The 22,001-nt window shown below is 39.1% G+C and overlaps 1 protein-coding gene across 4 annotated transcripts in view; it reads left to right on the top strand.

Annotated features, from left to right (window-relative positions):
- Nucleotides 1–13,681, top strand: part of AGPAT3 (1-acylglycerol-3-phosphate O-acyltransferase 3) — a 137,247-nt gene extending 123,566 nt beyond the window's left edge. For all 4 annotated transcript variants that reach the window (XM_043506530.1, XM_038387429.2, XM_043506541.1 and 1 more), the window contains exons 6-9: nt 106–208; nt 4,355–4,430; nt 6,566–6,764; nt 7,458–13,681. In XM_043506530.1, the coding sequence (XP_043362465.1) occupies nt 106–208; nt 4,355–4,430; nt 6,566–6,764; nt 7,458–7,546 (467 nt within the window). In that variant the 3' untranslated portion in view covers nt 7,547–13,681. The remainder of the gene's footprint in view (nt 1–105; nt 209–4,354; nt 4,431–6,565; nt 6,765–7,457) is intronic.
- Nucleotides 13,682–22,001: the final 8,320 nt, after the last annotated feature.

Genomic DNA, 22,001 nt, shown 5'->3' with positions numbered 1-22,001 from the left:
AAGCAATGTTTGCATCAGGGTTTGTTTCTGTTTAAAGCTTGAACAGCAGCAACCTCGATGCTTTGGATGCTAAGGTTAACAGCTATATTTTCTTTCTTTCGACAGTTTCAGCAGTGTACGATGTAACACTAAACTTCAGAGGAAACAAGAACCCATCTTTATTAGGAATCCTTTATGGAAAGAAATATGAAGCAGATATGTGTGTAAGGTGAGCATATAATGATGGAAGTGAGACGTACAAGGTTTGTGTTTGGATACTGTGTCCCCAAAACGGGTAGGAAAATGTAATTCATCACTGCATCCCTTGAGGGTGTTCCTTTGCATGCCCTGAGGATCTTCACATTTCCCTGTCATTCAAACTAGTCTCACTTCAAAAAAGCCCATGTCACAGCCATCACCTGTTAGGCCAGAAAAAGACTAGGTCAAAATTTCAAGAGTGGGCATGACTACTCCTATAATCTGGCATTCATCTGCACCCTCCAGAATCAGGAAAATGAAACTAATCATGCCCTCCCTGCCATGTTGTGTTAAAGTCCTGCCCAAAATGAGCAGTCTCTCATAATGGATTGTTTTCAGAGTAGCAGCCATGTTAGTCTGTATTCGCAAAAAGAAAAGGAGTTCTTGTGGCACCTTAGTGACTAACAAATTTATTTGAGCATAAGCTTTCGTGAGCTACAGCTCACTTCATCGGATGTTTTTTCACTGAATGCATCCGATGAAGTGAGCTGTAGCTCACGAAAGCTTATGCTCAAATAAATTTGTTAGTCTCTAAGGTGCCACAAGTACTCCTTTTCTTTTTGCATAATGGATTGTGTAGATCTGCATAGCATGATCATTCCTCTCTTTTCTTATGTCACTTTGATTAGTACTGAATTCACAATGTTAATCCTGAATGAATTCACACTGAAAAATGGTAAGACAAAAACACCCTATCACCCGTGGGCAAACACTTTTCACAAAAGGATCATGCCTTTTGGACATATCAGACCTCTCAGTCCTCGTCCTCAAAGGAAATCTGCACATCATCTTCAAAGGATGAGCCTGGGAACTTAAATTCATTACTCTAATAGACACTAACTTCCATGGATGCAACGGACATGCTGGTTGTTTTGTGGCCCATTACAACAATTTTTAACACATCCTGCTGCCTACTAATCCTCCATTGTCCTATGATTGCAGACTTATTGATTGCCCACTTCATTTTAAGTAGTCTCCTACAAGATGTGTGAACCCTTAACAATCTGTCCCTCCTTGTATTTAGCTTAGACTCTCTAGTTTCTTTCTCCAGACCCAAAGAAAAGCTCTGTGATGCTCAAAAGCTTGTCCCTTCCAACAACAGAAGCTGGTCCAATAAAAGATATTGCCTCACCCACCTTGTCTTTATCATATCCTGGGACCAATGGCTACAACAACACTGCAAATATTTTAAATATCAACATTGTTAATTGTCATCATTAGCATCTGAGTTAGCACCCATTGAAATAAATGAAGACAGTCAGTCCTCACAGCTGTTGTTTCAGGCCCTCTGCTAACTTGACAGGTGTCTCTGTGTCTGTTACCTTCAGCTTTGAAGGTTTTCTTCGCAATTGAAATAATTCCTTTTATTCCTTTTCTTTAAAAAACTGAAAGCTGAGACTCTGAACAACAACTGAGAGGTCTGTCCACTCCCTTCCCCACCTCTTGTCCTTGTGTTCCCTACACTTTGTGAAACACTACCTTACTCTGATAGAGAGATTGCTGTTGAATAACCAGAGGTATTTCTTTTTCTCCCCCGGGGTGTTGGGCACTGCCGTGGAGTGTGTTGCCAAGCTAGTGGCCAAGTTTATTTTTCTTTTTGATACAAGTGGTTGTGTGTTGTATTGAATACTATTGAGGAGAACTTCTTTGGAGTCTCACCCAGACCTTCAACATAGAGAGGTAGCAGCAACATTTAGCAAAATGTAGAGCAAGAGCTGCCAGCTTAGAAGCAGGTGAAACACTAGCTATAGTTGGGGAGACACTTCCATTCCAATCCTGCTCTCAGGTGCTATGTAACTTCCCCCAAAATTACTCTCTCAGCTGAAATTCCCCATGCTTGTTGAGAGCCCAGAGTGGAGGGGGACTGGAAACCTGGTACAATTCCATTTGACCATTTTGGGAATTGTCCAGGGTTGAAGAAGGGAAAGGCATGCATTCAGAAATGCCTTCAGGAAATTTTCCAGAAATTTTTTTCAGTTGGATAACTCAAACTGGTTTCACTTTAATTCTTCACGCTTGCCATGTACATATTCCCAATGAGGAGCATGTGCTTTGCTAAGTGGAGAAACAAGTTACAAACTAGTAACAGTGCACTGCACATGTGCTGAGTATGATTTCCCTAGACAATTGTAAGTGCCCACAGCATGGCAAAGTAGATATGAGTAAGTATGCACAAGCAAATATCTGGATATTTGTACACTGAAACAACGGCTTCATCCACTTAATACCTTCTGCTTTGCTAAATGAGATGTGAGTTGGTTTGGCTTGGTGGTGCTAACGGAAAGATGAAAACCAGTGGCTGTCAGTCAACCTTACAGAAGAGTCTGGGGTATTAGTGCTAGGTGAGCTTACCTGACTAATTGTGCCCAGTTACTAATCTAACTTCTGAATTCATAGATTCATAGATATTTAGGTCAGAAGGGACCATTCTGATCATCTAGACTGACCTCCTGCACAACGCAGGCCACAGAATCTCACCCACCCACTCCTATGAAAAACCTCACCTATGTCTGAGCTATTGAAGTCCTCAAATCGTGGTTTAAAGACTTCAAGGAGCAGAGAATCCTCCCTCAATTGAATTGTTCAGTCTGCTCTGATTTTAGACATATATATTTATTTGTGGGGTGAATGTGCCTTCTCAAGACACTTGGCTGTGCTAGAACCTGCCTTGTTTAAGGTTGCTTGGGGGCATCGGAGGTTAATCCCAACTGGAAATACAACTTTTCTGGTGATGGGAACTTCCTACAATGCTGCAATGAGCAAATACAGAACTGAACCTAATTTTTCCAGACATTATGGTGAGCTCACTGGTAGGATGTAGCTAGCATACATTTCCCTGTCACAGGCTGTATGTTTCTGTCCTTTTACTGCAAACTGAACACATGTGGCACCCTTAATGAGTCTGCAGACTTGGCTTAGGTCAAAGAAAGGAAGCCATGTGAGCTCAGGTTTTGAGCATAAGGTATACGCTGTCCTCTGCACAGAGAGGAGAGGCCAAGCCTGTTTGCACACTTTGCTGGTCTTCATTCCTAATGGACTCCAGAGAATTGAAATAATCCTCCTAAATCATCAAAATGGTCTATCTGTGAGTACCCTCTAGTGGCGATTTCAGTGCAGTGATGACTTTGGAAGAGAGCTTTCAGCAAATGATGCTTTTTATTAATGATGCAATCCTTCTTTATAAAGCTATTATAAAAAACTAAATATTATGTTAGTGATTTAACAGTCTAGAATGTGTTGAATGTGTCTTTCAGAGCACTGGGAAATACTCCCCACCCCCCATGTGTATTTTACAGATTATTGTACTACGTGTATGAACTGCTGACCTGGTCATTGGCTATCTCACTGATCTTTTTTTTTCCCTACCAGTGTCTTTTCTGTTTGCCCAGAGGATCACAGAGTCAGATTATTATCATCCCTTCAATAGATGCTACATAACTAGGGATGAGTGAACCTTGCAGGTTTTGACTTTGCAAATTGAACCTTGCAAAGAGTCTCTATACATTGCAAAGCAAGAAGGCTGGCTCTGCAGTGGGAAGTAATTTGAAAGCTGGAGACTGATTGCTGGAAGGGCAGAGTGATTGAGAGGACAGTAGAATAGGAGGGAAATGAGTAGATTGTCACTAGAAGTGGGATATGAAGAGAAGACAGTTTCAATAGAGCTGGTCACAATTTTCCAAATTTTGATTTTTCAAGTAAAAAAAGATGATTTTTTTCACTATGAAAATTTTGTGAATAATTTTCCAGTTTGTTGACCAGCTCTAGTCGTCAAAATGTGAACTAGATCTTACTTGAATTCAACCATTGATAACTCCATTGCGGCTGCAGTAATACTTGAATCGAAAATATATGTCTTTCTGAGGGAGACAGAAATTGGTAGCAAACAGCTATATATTCTGCTGTTTCATGAATGCAAATTTCTAAGTGGGAACTGGAGGTGTGGTTTCTATTAAAAACTGTCTGATTCTTATTTGCACTTCATTACTTTGGTAATTCCAAAACTTCTGACAGTTTTTGCTATATTGAATTGCAGTTCTTCATTTGACAAGATCTAAAGTAAAATAAATATCTGGATTTTCTTTTGACTCTTTGTTTTTTAATGTCTTTAATAAACCAGGAGATTTCCTCTTGAAGATATCCCTGTAGATGAAAAGGAAGCTGCAAACTGGCTTCATAAACTGTACCAGGAGAAGGTAAATGACTTTTTTCTCTTTTAGATTTGTCATAAAGTAACATTCTAAGGAGCAGCATGTCAAGAGCTGAGCAATGCACACTCAACTCATGGAGGGAGAGAGGAAATGGGAGCACTATTTGTAACTTGGCAGCTATTCCCTAGATTCATTTAAGGAGCAGTGTTGGCAGGCTTTGAAGGGAGCCCCATCCATTCCTCCTTGACCACAGAATGGTGGCTGTGGTTTGAAGGGAAACGTTGTGGGAAACTGCACATAGAAGACAACCTCCCCCCCACACACACACAGCTATCCTTGGGGGAGACCATACATAATCTGGTCCCTTTTGCTATGTCCTTCAGGTTTGGGGTATTTTTCATATTTTTGTTAATGCTTTTGTTCCACCTATGGATGTTTCTAGGAGCTATAGACACATGATCATTCTAAATCAGAAGTGGTCATTCATTTTGGACACATTTAGCAGAGTGAGTCTCTAGACTGCAACTTTTGCAGAGCTAGTCTTTGTTCTCTTCTGCCTATTCCTCTGTCCACTTACCGGCCGGATCTCTGCTGCCATTTCTGACGTGATGCAGGCAGGTCCGTTATTTTGCTGTCAGAGAAGTCCATTCTCCGGGTGCTCAACAGTTTTCTTTCAACTCTTTTTCCTAGATGGTAAATTTATTGACCACAGATTTAATAGAGCTGCAGGGATGGGGAGAGAACTGTACATAAAGTTTGCCATGTGCTTGTATAGATTGGACTTGTGTACATCAATACATCTGTTTTGAAATGCATATCTTGATTTTTATTTTTTGTGTGTGCTGTTTCTGGCACGGAAGGTAGAAGAGCACAGAAACCCTGACATTTCTGAGCTTTTTTCTGCCTTGGTGACCTGTATTGCAAAATTACCAAATCTTCACTTAACCTGTAGGCAGGCAACAAATTTTTCATAAGGTTCTTGGCATTCTTCTCCCAAGTTTCACTTTTGTTCATTATAACCATATTTATTGTAGATCCTAAAAATACTCAAAACAATTGGGGCAAGGGGACTGAGAATTGTTTACAAAGAATATTAGTTGTTGTTCGCCCCTCTTGTATCCTGGATGTCAATGTGTCAAACAGACTTAAGAGTCATTTGAAAATTATGAAAATACCCCATGAAATTTCCCACTTTGGTAGCTGAACATTGATGCACATTTTTAGTTTTTGCTTTTCCATTTGTGTCACCCTCTTTGCTGTAGAGTAAGTATAGAGTTAAGCAGGGAAAGCAGATAGTACACCATTTCACTTCACTTGGACAGAATGCTGCTCCAGTCGAGGATCTGATGTTGGCTGTACCTCCATTCAACTCTGGAGTCAAATTTTATTAGAGGATTTTTTTTTTTCATAAATTGATCTCAGTGGGTTTAGAAAAGCCACTGTAACTCTGGAATTCCTAAAGTGCTGTCTTTGTACTAAAGGATTTATTATTAAGAGGGAATGTCCTGAGCTCATCTTTTTTTGGTAAAGTCAATGGAGGCTAAAATAGCGATAGGTTAAATAAATGACTTTTCATTCATATGCAGCTTATAAATCATTGTCTTAAACTGAGAAAAATAATGTGGACATAGTAACCATTTGTCTGATTTTTCTCAGTACCACACTTTTCTAAAGCCTTAGTTCAGGGAGTATTGCTTTCTGAAGTTCTATGGTTCTGGCTACAGGATTGAGCCTTCCTATGAAGAATCAAGCCCCAGTATCTACAGGTTGCAAGGACCCTGCTGGTCAGCTTGTGCTTTGCCTCACTCTATTAGCTCCAGAAGGGGCACTTTTCTGTTGCACTTCCTATAGATGGTTCCTGACTCTCTGGTAATAAAAACAGGAAGAAGGAACAATAGAGAAGCAACCAGCACAGGACTGGAAAGTGCTTTTGTTTGTTTATTTTTAAATAACGTTAGAAATGTTTGTTTATAGTATTAACTGATGGTTATTGCAGCATAACAGAATGCCAGACAGACCACAGAAAATACAAATTCCTCTCACAGACTCTAATAATTCTTGCTACAGATGTGGGCCTTTATGGCATCATGGAATTCTACAGTCTTGGAACTATTCATGCAAAAACTAACATTCCTGAATTAGGAACATTCTTTTTTCCCCCCTACCCCTCTCTCTCCCAGGATGCTTTACAAGAGATATATAATCAGGAAGGCATATTTCCTGGCCAACAGTTTAAACCTCCTAGAAGACCATGGACTCTGCTAAACTTCCTCTTCTGGGCTACTGTCCTGCTCTCTCCTCTCTTCACATTTGGTTTTGGAATTTTTGCAAGTGGATCACCCCTTCTTATCCTTGCATTCCTGGGGTTTGTTGGAGCAGGTAATGAAAATTATTGAGAAGAGGGAGATGATGCCAAAGCACAATATGATACAATAGTGGCCATTACCTGTGATAAATTCTGTGTATGATTACTATTACTGATACTTCCAGAAAGTTGTTATTTTGGATGAAAATTTAGGACAAGTTACATAGGTTTCCATTTTTTCATAGAAAAACAATTATTTCAAAAGCCTTAATTTCAAACAGGTTAGTCTTTTATTAAGTTATCCTTAATATGCTAATTAATATTCACACAGTAGCCCCTTCATGAGGGGTGAAGCATATTCGCTGGGTAGTGTGAAGAAGTTTGCAGTGATGTTCCCCATACTGACTATGTTCTGTGGTTAACTGAAGACTTCAGCTTCCAGAGCTATCAGTACAGCTTCTTTTAACAAATGTGCACTAGTTACACTTTTATTGATTCTTTAAATCTGGACTGCCCTATGGTTTAATGATTTAGCACATGTACTTGATCCAAAGCGTCAGTCAATGGAAGCTGCATACACAGATTGGAGGCAGTGTCTGGCCCAGAGTCACTACTGATTGCTCAGTCTGTGATCTCTGTATCCAATCCCCATGGCCCATCTAGCATCAAAGAGTGTGTGTCTGAGAGAGAGAGAGAGAGAGAGAGAGACAGGTTTTATCATTATATCAGTTGTAATGCACCTCCAATTTCTGTATTCTATTTTAAAGCTTCCTTTGGAGTTCGTAGACTGATAGGAGTAACCGAAATAGAAAAAGGCTCCAGCTATGGCAACCAAGAATTCAAGAAAAAGGAATAACTCACAGCTGCGAGCACAGCACATAAAACCAGACTATGGTATCAAATTAACGTCATTAAAAAACACTTAGAAACTATCTTTTTCTTATTAACTGATGACTAATATTAATGAATAATACTTGAGCCAAGAATGAAGAAATTGGAAGAATCAAGAGGAGAGAAAACATCAGCTTTCTGTCTGTTTAAGGACCATTGTATTCAAACTTGGGGTGAAAATCTGGGCTAAAAAATGGTAACTTTTTGCTTTGTTTGTGGAGGGGCCAAGAAATATTGGACACAGTGACCTATTTCTGCAGATGCCAGTCACACTGGTTTATCCTTCAAGAATCTGAAACTCACTTTGCAACAGGAGCCATTGAATGTTTCCTCTTGCTAAAGCCAATTTAATATTGGTTTTTCCCAGCATCTGTGCTGAGTGCGCTCCAGGAAACACAACCCATTTTAAATTCACTGACAGTAGTTCCTTGGGTGAAAGCCATTTGGAAAGGCCATTTTATCATGACTACAGACAAAAATCCCATTTGTGTACATTTTATTGCAGGCACTCTTTATTTTCAGGCAACGTCGTATAACTTCTGTACCACAAGAAAATGGATAATGGAATTTTGATGGAAGTGGTACCTTATTGAAAAGCACATACTGTACATCAGATTCACTAGTATTAATACAGTTTAAAGGCTTCCCCCCATACCTGTTGGTCAATGCTCAGTTAAAGCTCAACACACAACTTTGGTGGTTTGAGCACTGATTGCCCTGTTTTGTACTTAACATGCCTTGGATCTGTTTTGCTTTGCTTGGCTTTGCTTTTTTTAAGTGAATAGTAAGCCCTGAGATTTGGTCCAGTGTAAAGAAGGCTATTTACTCAGTTGTATGTTTCTTCCTTATTTCTGTTAATGTTTCTCATCACTGAAGTCCCACTCCACTGGTTGTCCCCTGCAGCAGTCTACTGAGAAAATCAGCATAAACCAGCATAGCAGTCCTGGAAAGAATTTTTCTTTATCTGCAGCGACATTAAAAAAGAAAGGGTGCAATTAGTGTCTCTAGTGCAGTGATATTCCGTGGTTCAGGAGTCAAATTAGCTATCAAAATTACCCAAAAGAGTCACAGTAGTGTAAATTCATTGTTTCATTTACTATAGTACTATATATTCATATTGAAACAGTATGACAGGTGAAATATTTAGTGTGTGTATATATATGTATTATTCTCACAGCAAAATGATTGACCAAGTATTATTTTATCAACTACAATTGGCTAATGACATAGTAAAAGCATCCTGATTGGTTAAGAATTAAATCACACAGTGTTTTAATATCATGTGCTGCAAAGAGCCGCAGGAACCAGCCTGATATCACTGCTCTAATGTTTAGGGGTCAAATCCTGGCCTCACTGAAGTAAATAGAAGTTTTGCCATTGACTTCAGTGGAGCCAGGATTCCACCCTACATCTTCCGACTGTACAGTGGTCTGTGCTGCTTTTCTTAGCTGGCTATGGTAGGACGCTGTTATGAGATGTATCGCTAGATGAGCCATGTTGTTAGAGGTGGAAACACTAGATGGGTGTTGAGGTATCTTCAGGGGGTTTTAGTATCTACAATTCTGATCACTTAGCCTTTGGACTTATTGTTGAAAACTGGACATCAGAACCTTGGCTGTGCCAGTCTCCTTCCAAACGCACATTGTAAGGTTGTGCAGAGTGCTATTGTATGTGTGTGTAGATGGGTATTCATAAATATGTGGAAACTGCTTATATCTTCAAGTTTAAAGGCCAAATTCTGCACTCAGCTACACTCCAGAGTAGGCGGTGGAATGTGTTGCCCAAGTATAACTGAGGACAGAATTTGACTCTAAAGGTTAAAATGATGTTGTGTTAACTGTCATCCTCTCGTCTTAACCCAAACTCTGTTTGAATATTTATTTCAGTTCTGTGAAGGCCGGATCTCGTTAAAACACCGATTTATTTTTTCTTTGCTATGGTAGCCAAAGGTAAAAGTGTAATATTTTACCTTCTTTTCATACTCACGCTAACCTCTTCCCCCACAGATATTTTACCATAAGGATTTTCTTTTTAACTTCAAGTTTTAGAATCATTTAGTAGTTTACTGAAATGCTGCATTTGGGGTTGTTCATCATTACTTTCTCATGCACCTGACTGTTCATTTGGGGTCTTTTTTAATGAGAGAATTTTCAGATTGTCTCATGGCATCCATGTCTTTTGTTAGATCCATCCCCAGTTAAGCATTGCGCTCTCAGCCCCTGTGTTAGTATGCCATGCTTCCTTAGGGAAAAAAGGGTGCACAATTCTTAACTTCAGAGAAAGTTGAACACTGGCTTCGGAGGGGCAGAATACAGCCATGACCGTGTATTTTCTTACCAGGCATTTTTTGCACTCTTTTTAAACAGTTAGAATTCTGAATGCTGATAAAGCAAAGTCCCTGGTTTGCTTTGATGTTTTCTAACCAGAGGACCAAAACAGGTGGGGTTGCTATTTTTTTATTTTTATTTGGGTAATGGCTATAACTCTTGCTTGTTAGGAAGACTTAACAGAGGCTGTATACTTGCTTTCTGAAGATGATGATCAACATATTTAAATTGCACTTGCTTTGGTAACAAGAGCAAAGCAGGAAGACCACTGTTTATACTTTACAGTTACCTGTGAGCAGGGGCCTTGGTACTGGTAGACACTACCAGAATTTAACAAATATTTCCCTTTTCTTAGTGGTGGGAGGGAGGGGTTGGGCACTAGGCAGGGGAAAAGATTAAAAATCCCTTCTTTTTATAGAGGTCTTGTCTCCTCTTAGTGCATGCAACTCCTAGTTAGAGTTAATGGGGTTAGTGCATGTACATCAAGGGGAGAATAAGCACATGTTTAATGTATTTTCTTTTCTTATCATAACATATTGGTCATGCTCTGATTTGAAAGTGTAGTAAATATATTATCATTTGCTTAATTTTTACTATTCTAAGCAGACATATTGGTAACAATTTGGAAAACTGAATTGTACAACAGTGCACAGTACACTGCACAAATAGTGCAAGAATATTTTCATTTTGAACTTTTGTCTCTTCATATAGTTTTTTTAATATATAATTTTATATATATATACACACACACAGAGTATGTATAAATTAACATGATTGGAAATAGCTGCAGTAAATGTCTCTAATGAAGATGAGCAAGTGGCTTGGATTGGAACAGTGAGCATAGATTTTATATTTTACACTATTTTCTTCTGGTTTAATAGAAAATAGCTTGTATAATTGACTACCAAGCCCTCTGAGAGCAATAATAAACAAAAATATATCAATTTTTTTTGGTCTTTGATTTTCACCCATGAACTCCACAATTTTTATAAGTCTTTTAAGAATCTGGAAGCATTTCCCCTTTCATTCCATCCATCTTTCAAGGCTTTAATTGTTTGATCTTTTGGATTAAAATTCAAGTTCTCCAGTTGTGGACATGAGGTCTCAGTGGATCTTTCACAGGCCAACTGCTGGGGAGCTCAACCCTGATTCAGGAGACAAATGGCTTCCCAGACTGAATATGCACCCAGTTTAGATTCTGGACCTTAGCAGCTCCCTAGCACTGGCATGGAGGAAGAAGTCATGCCCCCTCAAATTCCCATGTGCAATACCATAATAGCATCGTGTGACCCAATTCAGGAGCCTTGTGAAGAATATGGTGGGAGAGCTCTTGCCGGTTGCTGGCACCATTGCATCCCATCTGTCATAAAAGCATAAACATTTGTTGCTGAAGAAGGACTTCCTGTGGTATACTAATTGGCATTTACAGGCTTTGGCTCATATAGGTCTCTTGCCAACCATGAGCTGATGGTCAGAATGTGCTCTTGCTATTGACTTTGTGTCCCACCAAGTGATGTGTTTCTCTTGGGCACAAAGAACATAGGCAATGTCCTTTGTTCTGCTTTAAACCACTTTGAAGGGCTCTGTACACTTAATTGCTGACCAATACTGAGGATTATGTCCCTTGTCCTGGTTGCCTACCATTCATGGAAAAAGCGCACATCTTTTCTCTGGAGCTTTGTTGTATTCACCTCTGTGGTGTTCATCTTTTCTTCATCTACCGCCGTCTACTTGCAATGTAGCGTCTGCAGACTGTTCTCTTCTGACGCTGCAGGTGGAGCTCAGGGGCTTTCTAAAACATCTTTTGCAATACAGCATATCTTCTAATAGAAGTTACTACAAGTGTCCATGGATTTTGTCTTCCTGTCAGTCAGTATTGTTTTGGTATGTTCAATAAGTATGAACTGACATATTATCAAGTCTAAGTCTGTTGATAACATGCCTTCACTGGTAGAAAGTAGAGACTTTCTACAGAAGGCATGTCTCATGCTGTTGGCATAAGTACATCATTACCTGGTACCTGAGCCCTCTGAAATGGACCAGACTAACATGAGGGAGTTAGTACAATGATGTCATTAACATTGAGTGTGTGTGTGTAGTTAACCAATAGTTAGTTAATGTGATTATGTTTTTAGTTGATGGAGGTGCACTTTCTGCCTGGGAATACTTAGAAAAGATGTCTGTCCTGGCTGTATGCACCTTTGATTAAGGGAATGTTGATTTTCATACGCAACTCAAACTACGCAGAATGCTTCAGAGTGTTGCAAAAGGCATAATAAAATACCCACGTCCTTTTGTGCCAATTAGCCAGAGGCATTCATCAAACATATCCACAGCCAAAATAAACAGGTATAGCCCAGCTAAGTATCATTCATATGTAGTAGGTCAACTTGAATGTGGAAGTATGTTCATGGACTTTCCTTGAAAACAGTGCTTATCATTTAGGGAATATAGACTCCCCGAGATGTGCACACATTAACGCTGCTAAGAGTTAAGCCACTGGTCCCGAAACAGCTGTTATGTTTACCTGTTCTGATTTGTGACTATTAATGTAGGCTCACCCTCTTGATCTTTATTGCTGAATCTGTACTCAAGCACAGTGCGCTGCAATTGCTCACTTCCAATTCATCTGTGTGTTCTCTAACCCATGATGGAGCTTGGGCTGCTCCAAATCCAAATATTGTATAAAGCTTGTATAATACTGGGTTCTGAAGCTGATAAAGACCACGTTGCAGGTTAGAGTAAACATAGCTGAAAGAATGAAGGGCACTGGTACAGCTGACATCTTGATCTGGGAAACTAAATAATTGCCAGAAAGTTTGGAAACCACACAGTTAAGCATGCACACAAAGGGCAACCATTATGCCAGTACAAAAGTGAAATAATTCTATTGCAATCAGTGGAATTACTCTGGATACACTAGGACTGGGATCGGAATTTGTCCCAGAGAAAAATCTACCCTCCTAGGGTAGTCAGGAGCTTCCCCATAAGACTAGGTTCCACCTGGAGAGGGAAGAAGTGGCAGGACAGTATCTACCCGAGTTCCTCAACAGTCTTGTGCACCAGTATCTTCACAGGATTGCTACCATATTTTGGGAACATTTTCAGAATGTCTGAGTGTGACAGATCATGTGAAATTTTTGTCAGCTGCTGGAAAGATATAATGAAAATATTTTCTATTTTAAAGAACTCTGGCAAGATACTGGATTAGCTTCCATAAACTAAACATTTCACAATTCTCATTAACCTCTGTGCTTTCAAATTTAAGGAACACAACTTAAAAATTACACATATTTGAAAATTTTGTACCTACAGTAGTTACAAGTAACACTTCAGTTTTATGAACAATCTGAAAGACTGACAAAAAAATGTTTAGTTTGTGTACGTGAACTGTTGGAGAGCACTTTGTATATAGTCAGTTTTCTCTTGCTTGAAGAGATCTTTATAAACATCAGTAAGGTAGTGGAAAAAGCTTTTTAACATTTTTAAAGAAAATATTTTCAAAAATCAGGACATACCATTTAAAGGGGGCTCTGTCAGAAACTGGAATTTTAAAAAAATAATTTCAGAAAATCCAGGTTAACAGTGTTCCTTTCGGAGGAGGTCTCTACGTATTTTTGAATCTTATAAAACTCTTGTTTCATCTATTACTTTTTGTTAAGGCATAATACTTTTGTTAAGGAAGGGTATTTTTAGTTTCCAACTTTCTTTTGAAACTAATGGTTAATTTGGGTGTCTAATATTTATTGTGAATGAAATGTTTTTAAAACCACTAGATTGTGTTACAGAGCTATCATTTGTTACATAGGCAAAATGTACCCAATACATTCATTGCTTCTGCTGTCTCAAAACTGTGAGTTGTGACAATCGAATGCTACTTGCCTGAAAGCCAGGAAGCTACCATAAACTGGCATGTTACTGAACCATAAAGATCACCAGCAAGTACTGTAGCTTTAATGAATAATTTTCTCTTTGAGAAAACTAAACATCATTAACCTAAATGATTGTTACAAACTTGTGATTTTGTTGTTTTTGTTAACTACCAGATATTATTAGCCAAATCAACCAAATAATAAAACTGTATACAGGGTACAAATTTACCGTGCATGTGTATATATATTTTTGTACATTTTTACAGTTATTTCCTACACAAAATTATATGCAGTTCAGAAAAGATCTGTTAAAAGCAAGTAGCAAAATAATCTCACCTATCGTAGTTTCTGGAAAACTGTGTCCCAAACTAGTACACAGATGTACAGTGCTATGCAAATATTACTTGTAAGTTTTCTCTTACATTTGCGTAAATAGTTGATGGCTGTTTTTACTGAGCTTTCAAAAAATGGTTAATGCAAAAGAAACATCTTGTTTTAAAATAAAATAGCTTTGGCTCTGTGTAAGTATTAGTATATACTGTATTAGAATCTCATTTATACTTGTAGTCACTTACTTTGATTGTTGTAAGTGAATGTGTGTGTATAATATTTGTTTGAATAGAATTTTTTGAATTGGACTTATTGAAAAGGGACAGCTACCTAACATTTATTTTCAGCTATGTTACTGCCTAGGTAGTTAATATGTAAATGAAAGACCTACATTGTTTTCATATTTGCCATTCTGATTTGCCCAACTAAGCATCCACAAAGGGCTGTTAGTTTTTGTTCTTTGTATGTCAGTTTTCTGTTTACACTCTTAGACTCATCCTGCAAATTGATCCATGCAGATGGACTCTTGCTCTTTTGCAGAGCCCCATTGTCTGCACTGGGGATTCACCTACCTGCAGATCACTGTGCAGGATTGGGACCTTAGGTGTAATCAATAAACCTAAAACCATTTCCATTCACTATATTAAGAGTGTGACTAAGAACTGAGGGGATTGCATATATTGTAGCATTTATAGGAACATAGTGTATAATATTTATTATCCTTCCCCATTCCCTCAAAAATAAGAAACAAACAGGCAAGCAAACAGCAAGTTATTAAGTATGGGCTGGATGAATGGACTATAAGGTAGATAGAAAGCTGGCTAGATCGTTGGGTTCAACGGGTAGTGATTAATGGCTCCATGTCTAGTTGGCAGCCGGTATCAAGCAGAGTGCCCCAAGGGTCGGTCCTGGGGCCGGTTTTGTTCAATATCTTCATAAATGATCTGGAGGATGGTTTGGATTGCACCCTCAGCAAGTTTGCAAATGACACTAAACTGGGAGGAGTGGTAGATATGTCGGAGGGTAGGGATAGGATACAGAGGGACCTAGACAAATTAGAGGATTGGGCCAAAAGAAATCAGATGAGGTTCAACAAGGACAAGTGCAGACTCCTGCACTTAGGATGGAAGAATCCCATGCACTGCTACAGACTAGGGACCGAATGGCTAGGCAGCAGTCCTGCAGAAAAGGTCATAGGGGTTATAGTGGACGTTATAGTGGACGAGAAGCTGGATATGAGTCAACAGTGTGCAGTTGTTGCCAAGAATGCCAATGGCATTTTGGGCTGTATAAGTAGGGGCATTGCCAGCAGATCGAGGGACGTGATCATTCCCCTCTATTCGACATTGGTGAGGCCTCATCTGGAGTACTGTGTCCAATTTTGTCTCCCACACCACAAGAAAGATGTGGAAAAATTTGAAAGAGTCCAGCGGAGCGCAACAAAAATGATTAGGGGACTGGAACACATGACTTATGAGGAGAGGCTGAGGGAACTGGGATTGTTTAGTCTGCAGAAGAGAAGAATGAGAGGGGATTTGATAGCTGCTTTCAACTACCTGAAAGGGGGTTCCAAAGAGGATGGATCTAGACTGTTCTCAGTGGTAGCAGATGACAGAACAAGGAGCAATGGTCTCAAGTTGCAGTGGGGGAGGTTTAGGTTGGATATTAGGAAAAACCTTTTCACTCGGAGGGTGGTGAAACACTGGAGTGCGTTACCTAGGGAGGTGGTGGAATCTCTTTCCTTTGAGGTTTTTAACGTCAGGCTTGACAAAGCCCTGGCTGGGATGATTTAGTTGGGGATTGGTCCTGCTTTGAGCAGGGGGTTGGACTAGATGACCTCCTGAGGTCCCTTCCAACCCTGATATTCTATGAACAAAAACATCTGAGAAAAACAATTCATTAAGAATCTTCAAAAGTAAATGCAGAGCTGTATGAGGTAGAAGGCTGTGATTCTGTAGATGGAAGCTTATGAACTGACTGTATGGATAGACATTTTAGATTAAATCAAATTTTTAAAATCCGACATCTTTCAGATTTCCATTTTTCACTGAAATCTTAAAATAATGCAAAAATAAAATTGTTTTTGATTGTCCAGGCAATGCTTTTACACAGAAAAGATGGTTTCTACTGTTAGCATACCAGCAAAACCCTGCTTGTTTGTTCCTTGTAGGTTGCATTGCTATAACTTTTTGTATCTTAACATTTCCATTAAAACCCCTCTGTTTCACAATTCAGCTTTAAAGGCTGATTTTGATCTGACACTTAGAATAAAATGTTTTATCTCGGGAGATAATTTTTTTTATCCTTAAAATGAAAAAAATGTGGTTTTCAGTAGTCCATCACAATAAAATATTAATATTAAAAAAGTTGTGACATAATTAGGGTTGCTACTCACACAGTATACCGGACACAAATACACAACAGTCAGGAAATGAAAAAGTTAAGCCATCCAACGGTAAACATCCTCTACTCCGTCACCCGTAAGCATACATCTTGCTATTCCGAAAACTGCCATGCACCATGTGCACACAGATTGTGCACCACACCTTTAATTCTGCCCTTCCTAGGAATGCCTCATCCCCTTTAACTGCCCTTCTGCAAAAATCCCTTTGCCAGATTACCCTCTCCCAACACAACCAGCTATTGTACCAAACAGCCACACCTACAAGTGGCGGTGGGGGGAGCAATCTGGTAAAAAGGTGTATGCAGAAGGGTGTGTTGAGGGGCAGAGTTAAAGTTGCAGTGCATGGTGTGTGCTGTACAGTAGTTGTGGTGATGGTAAGGTGTGTTCCAGCAGGGTACGAGTAGAAGATATGTATAGGTAGATGGCTTAACTTTGCATTTCTTGACTCTTGTGGATTTGTGTCAGGAATGTTGTCTGCAAAAACACTACATTTTTTGTACAGTAATTTCCTAGATTTATTTTTGAATTATGTGGGGATGGGAAGTTGGGAGGAGAGTGGATTTCTCTGGGCATTGGAGGTAGATGTGCAACTCCTGACAGATGATAATGCCGTTATGTGCTACCAGCTGTGCATGAGCCCTTAAGTATCTTCTCCATTGTAAGATAAAATCCATCAGAAGAATGTAGTTCCTGATAGAGAAGCTTCATCTAAAGATCTTATGTGCTCCTGGCCCCTATCTAATCATGTTTAGGTACATGACATAAAAGTATAATGTAAATAACAGCTGAAAGTAATCCTATATCCAGTTTTTTAAAAATCTCTGTGGTGCACCAGGTAACTCATGTTCACCCTTCTGCCAGGTTTTGTGTAGAAACTATTTTTTTTTAAGAGCTATCAATGAAATTTAGGATTTCCAAGGGGATGTTTCAGTTAGAGCCCAAATTCAAAGACTTCTTACTAAAAACTTCTGAAGAGAAAAACAGAAAACTACATACAAAATTCAAAGAACATAAAAACTAACTAAAATTTTAGATAACTTGGCCACCTATTTTTAGAGAAATCACAGGAGTTCATGCCCCTTCTTAGAATGCAACAATTGGTTGTTGGGTTTACTCTGTGGGTGTTGGTGGCCTGTGATATGCAGATCAGACACAAATGATCTGGAGGTCCCTTATGGCCTTAAACTCTATGACTGTGAAATCATTATCCGGTGACTCCATAATATTTACTTGTCACAGATAAGACCTAGGCACTACACTGTTTTACAAAGGACTTCAGTTAGAAGCTACACTAAATTAACCCAGTAACTTCAGAGCGGCATGGAGACTTATACTTTACACACATGAATAATTCTGAAATCTTCTACTTGGAAAAGGACATGAAGAGCTGACTTTCCACCAGCAACAAACGCAGTGGCAATTCATTCTTTATATTTCAAACAAGCCTGGAGGAAGAGTTGCAACTGAAGTTAATGAACAACTCAGAAAAAAACATATTAATGGTTAATTTGTTTCTTGGTGTTAATTTGGGATGGCTGCTTTACCCATGAGTGATGAAGCAGTGTGCAAGTTTTGCAGCTCATCTTGAGGACAAGCAGAGCAAAACCTTCCTGACCCCACAACAACACTGTGTATTCTCTATATGCCGCAAGAGTTACAAAAATTGTTTTGGTACTGGTTGAAGAATTTGTTTATGAGAGGTAGTATTTTTAATATCTTCTGCTTGTGGAGACCATATGCCTTAGGCTTCAATTTGGTAAAGCATTGATGCATGCTTAAAAATAATCACATGTTTAAGTCTAGTTGAAGTCGTGCATAAATACATGCTTAAATGCTGTCCCAAATAGGGATACTTTTCTGAATCAGGGCCTTAATTCATTTGAGTCCTGCTGTACAAGGCTTGGGGAAGGAGGGGGGGAACAGTAGATTAGAAATGTCTAAAAAATACCCAAAATAGCTTTTTCCATAAATAATAATAATGTGACGATTAAATTCCAGCATGTTGGGACCTTCTAGGGATTAGAAAAATCAAGTGCTGTATCAATTTGAAAGCCAGGATTCTCCACTTTCAGATGCTAAAAAGGGCCCTGGTTCAAGCCATGTGGTTCACAAACACTGCACTTAAACCTGTCACTGGTCCAGAACTGAATATTCCTGTACAACACCTCAAACTAATTTGGGAAGATTGGGGACATAGGGACCATTTCTCTGGTAGATTGTGTTTTTGTTTTAGTGTACAGTGTATCAAACTACTGAAGAAATGTAGAATGTAGGGTAAGTCCCCATGCAGATGGATCACTGAGCAGAGGGTGGGTGAGAGGGTCAAAAGTAGAGCCAGGTAGGAAATAGTTTTCCCATCGAGGAGGAAAAAAAATGAAATTTACAGTATGTTTCCTGTGCTGAATTAAGATAAAAAGTCAATCTTGAATGTTTTCTATTTTGGGCTTAACTATTATTAGCTTATATTCTAAATATAACATTTCAAATCAAAACTGGAATTTTTCATTTTCAGAATTTGGAAACGTCTGTTAAAAATATTTGTAAATCAGAAATTGGTCGAAACCAACCCTTTCTTGTGAGCAGTTTTGATGCATTGGTATTGTCTGAACCCTTCCCCCGCCCCCCAAAAAAAAGATTTTAATCAAAACATTTCCTGCTCGCTCTAGTTGAAATAAATAAATGCCATTTAGCACATGGATATCAGCCCCAAACATGGGTGTGTATAAATATGTAAATGTCTAGCCCATTTTATACTGGGTATGGGAACCCAGCAATGTATTACTTTTAGTCACCATCCGTTGTGTCTGATTCTCTCATGGCCTTATCTCCAGAGATGAGTCAGTTTTCTGTCTATAAATTGAGATCAGATCTCTGCCTGATTCAGGCATGTTGAGGAATATTTCCAAATCACATAGTGCTGATCACTCCAGGCTTGCTTCACATACTTGTACCTCAGTGAAATACCACAACTGGAGCTAAGCAAAAATAAAAAGGATTTTTTTAAATTTTATTTTTCAGAACTTAACGTACCCATACAGACGTATTTTAAATACAAAATGACAAAAAAAATACAGCAGGAGCATGGATTTAATCATAACAAGTCTGAAATATTCCTGGATAAATACTCCTGAACATTAAGAAATTATTCCCTAACCAACCCTCCGCTCCCTGTGCCAAAAAAGAGAAGCATGAGAAGCCCAATCTATCTGGAGTTAGTCAGTAACGCTCTTGGGAAAGATCAAGTGTCTTAGCTGGATCCTGTGCCTCTATAAATTATCAGCTTTTCCATGAGGGTGGTGTTGGTTAGCTCAGTTAGCCAAATCAAAGAATGTGGAGAGAACAGCAGATTTCCAGTGCTGTCAAATGACTATTGGCAATCCATTTCCTGGCATTGCTTGAACAGGGAAGATCCTCTAGAATACCAAAAACAGAGAGGCTTGACATAGGGGAAACCTCTTACCCTGGTCACCTAAGATAGAGTGCCACACATTTCCTTCCAAAATGTGGATATGCTTTGATATACAAAGATTATTATGAGACAGGTTTGTATTGGAGCTGTCACATCTCCAACGTTTATTATGCGTGCAAGCCCAGCTTCATGCAGTCACTCAGGAGTCCAATAATATCTATTTAGAATTTTGTTCTGAAAGAAATGTGAAAACAGATAACTGGCTTTTCTGCATATATTGTGCTAGATATTAACCCAGCAGTCAGAAGAAAATGGAGACGTTTAGCTCTTCTCATTTTTCTTTTATGGTATAATCAGTAGGAGAAATCAAGGAGTTCAGCCATTCATGTATGTTATCCACAAAATGTTTTTGGCTAGCATACTTTTTCAAGTGGGGCCTGCCAACAATTCTCCAGCTCTTTCATAAATTTGAGTGGCAGCTTATTGGACCTTGCTCTGTTGGTCACTGGTATTAATCACAAAGATATGTGAAGGAAGCTAAAGTTGTCCAATTATATCTTTTATGGTTAACATGCCCTTTGTTAGCCACGTGGATATGAATTTCCAGCTTGTAGCAAATTTAAATGGTGGATTATTCCAGATTGGCATGGAAGGAGAGTTGGTGCAATTAGAAGTGATAATGGTAAATAGTGTTTTTCCTTACATGTGCAGGCAACCATCTTCAAAATAGAAGTGCAGAGAGAGAGAGCCAAAGGCGTTAACTAATTTGTCTTCAATCTCAAGGCACACTGGGCCTTGGGAAGAGTTGGTGGGATAGAGCCATCTTATTAAATGTCTTAAATGAAAAGAAAGATGATAGAAATACAAATCAGGTAATCTTACCCCACCCCTTATTTGACCATGATTTCTTAAGTATCTTGTGGGATATCCTTGGTGTCTTTGTATTCCATAAAAATTGTTGTACAACTCTGTTTATTTGTATGAAAGTTGAAGCAGAAAATTCAAGTTGAATTAAGCTCAATATATACATTAATCTTGGTCCTATATTCATTTTAATAGCGTTTATCCTTCCCAATAGACATTGGTAGTAAACACCATTTTTTCCTGTCTTTTGTCACTTTTTTGAGTATAACATCCACATTTGCAGATACTATCTTTGATAAATTAAAGCATATCCTGATGCCTAAATAGGTTCTCTCTTTGCATGAATGAAAGGAGAATGATTGATAGTATTTGAGATGGATTTGGTCTAGGAGAAACTGTGGAGAAACATGTAGTCATGTTCCCGTGGTATGCTTCCATCTACACATATCCACTTGTTCAGTAGCCTTCAGTGGAGATAATGGCTGGTTTGCCAAGACCTGAGGTTTTCACCTAGAAAACTGAGATTTATCACGTTCCAATCTCCTCCTAATACCATTAGCCCATCAGCTCTGTTGGAAGTTGTACAGAGTTTATGACCTACCCCTCCTGCTGAGGCCCGCTTGTTCTCCTCAATAAGGCTCAAAGAGGCTTCAGCATTGTGCAACACCCATATCTTTATTTACTTAAGGTTGTCCCACCCCTAGTGTCTATCTATATACAAGCTTTACAGGCAGAGTCAGCCTTCAGCTAGAAGGCCTCCAGCTCGCTCGCTCGCTCGCTGGCTTTTCCCTTGCTGTTCCTCCCCCCCCCTTCTGTTCCAGCCTTTATAGCTCTTGGCTTGTCAGGCGAGCAGGTGTTGCCAATCTTCAGGCTGGCATCAGGCCTTTTCCGTCAGCCCCAATCAGCTTCCCTTGATTGTAGCTGACAGGGCAGGAGCTAATTAGGTGCTTTTGCACCAGAACCCTGCTACAGAAGTAATGTCAGTTATTTCAGTGATAAAGTGTGTGTCCCACCACTAGGATTATATGCACTCCCCAAAATTAATCTTAGTATTGCAAATGCCTTCAATTATTATGTATTTGCCCTAAGGATCTGACTATGACTTAATAAATTGAAAAGTTAAGGCTCTTGTGGATTAGTATCGCTACTTCCCCTGCTTCTGGAATTGAAAGAGGAGTGGTATTCATGTCCCATCTATAGTTTTTTTAATTCTG

Source organism: Dermochelys coriacea, chromosome 1 (assembly GCF_009764565.3).
Source record: "Dermochelys coriacea isolate rDerCor1 chromosome 1, rDerCor1.pri.v4, whole genome shotgun sequence".
In the NCBI taxonomy this organism is placed as follows: Eukaryota; Metazoa; Chordata; order Testudines; family Dermochelyidae; genus Dermochelys; species Dermochelys coriacea.
Note: the sequence above shows the minus strand (reverse complement) of the source record. Positions and strands in the feature narration are given on the sequence as shown.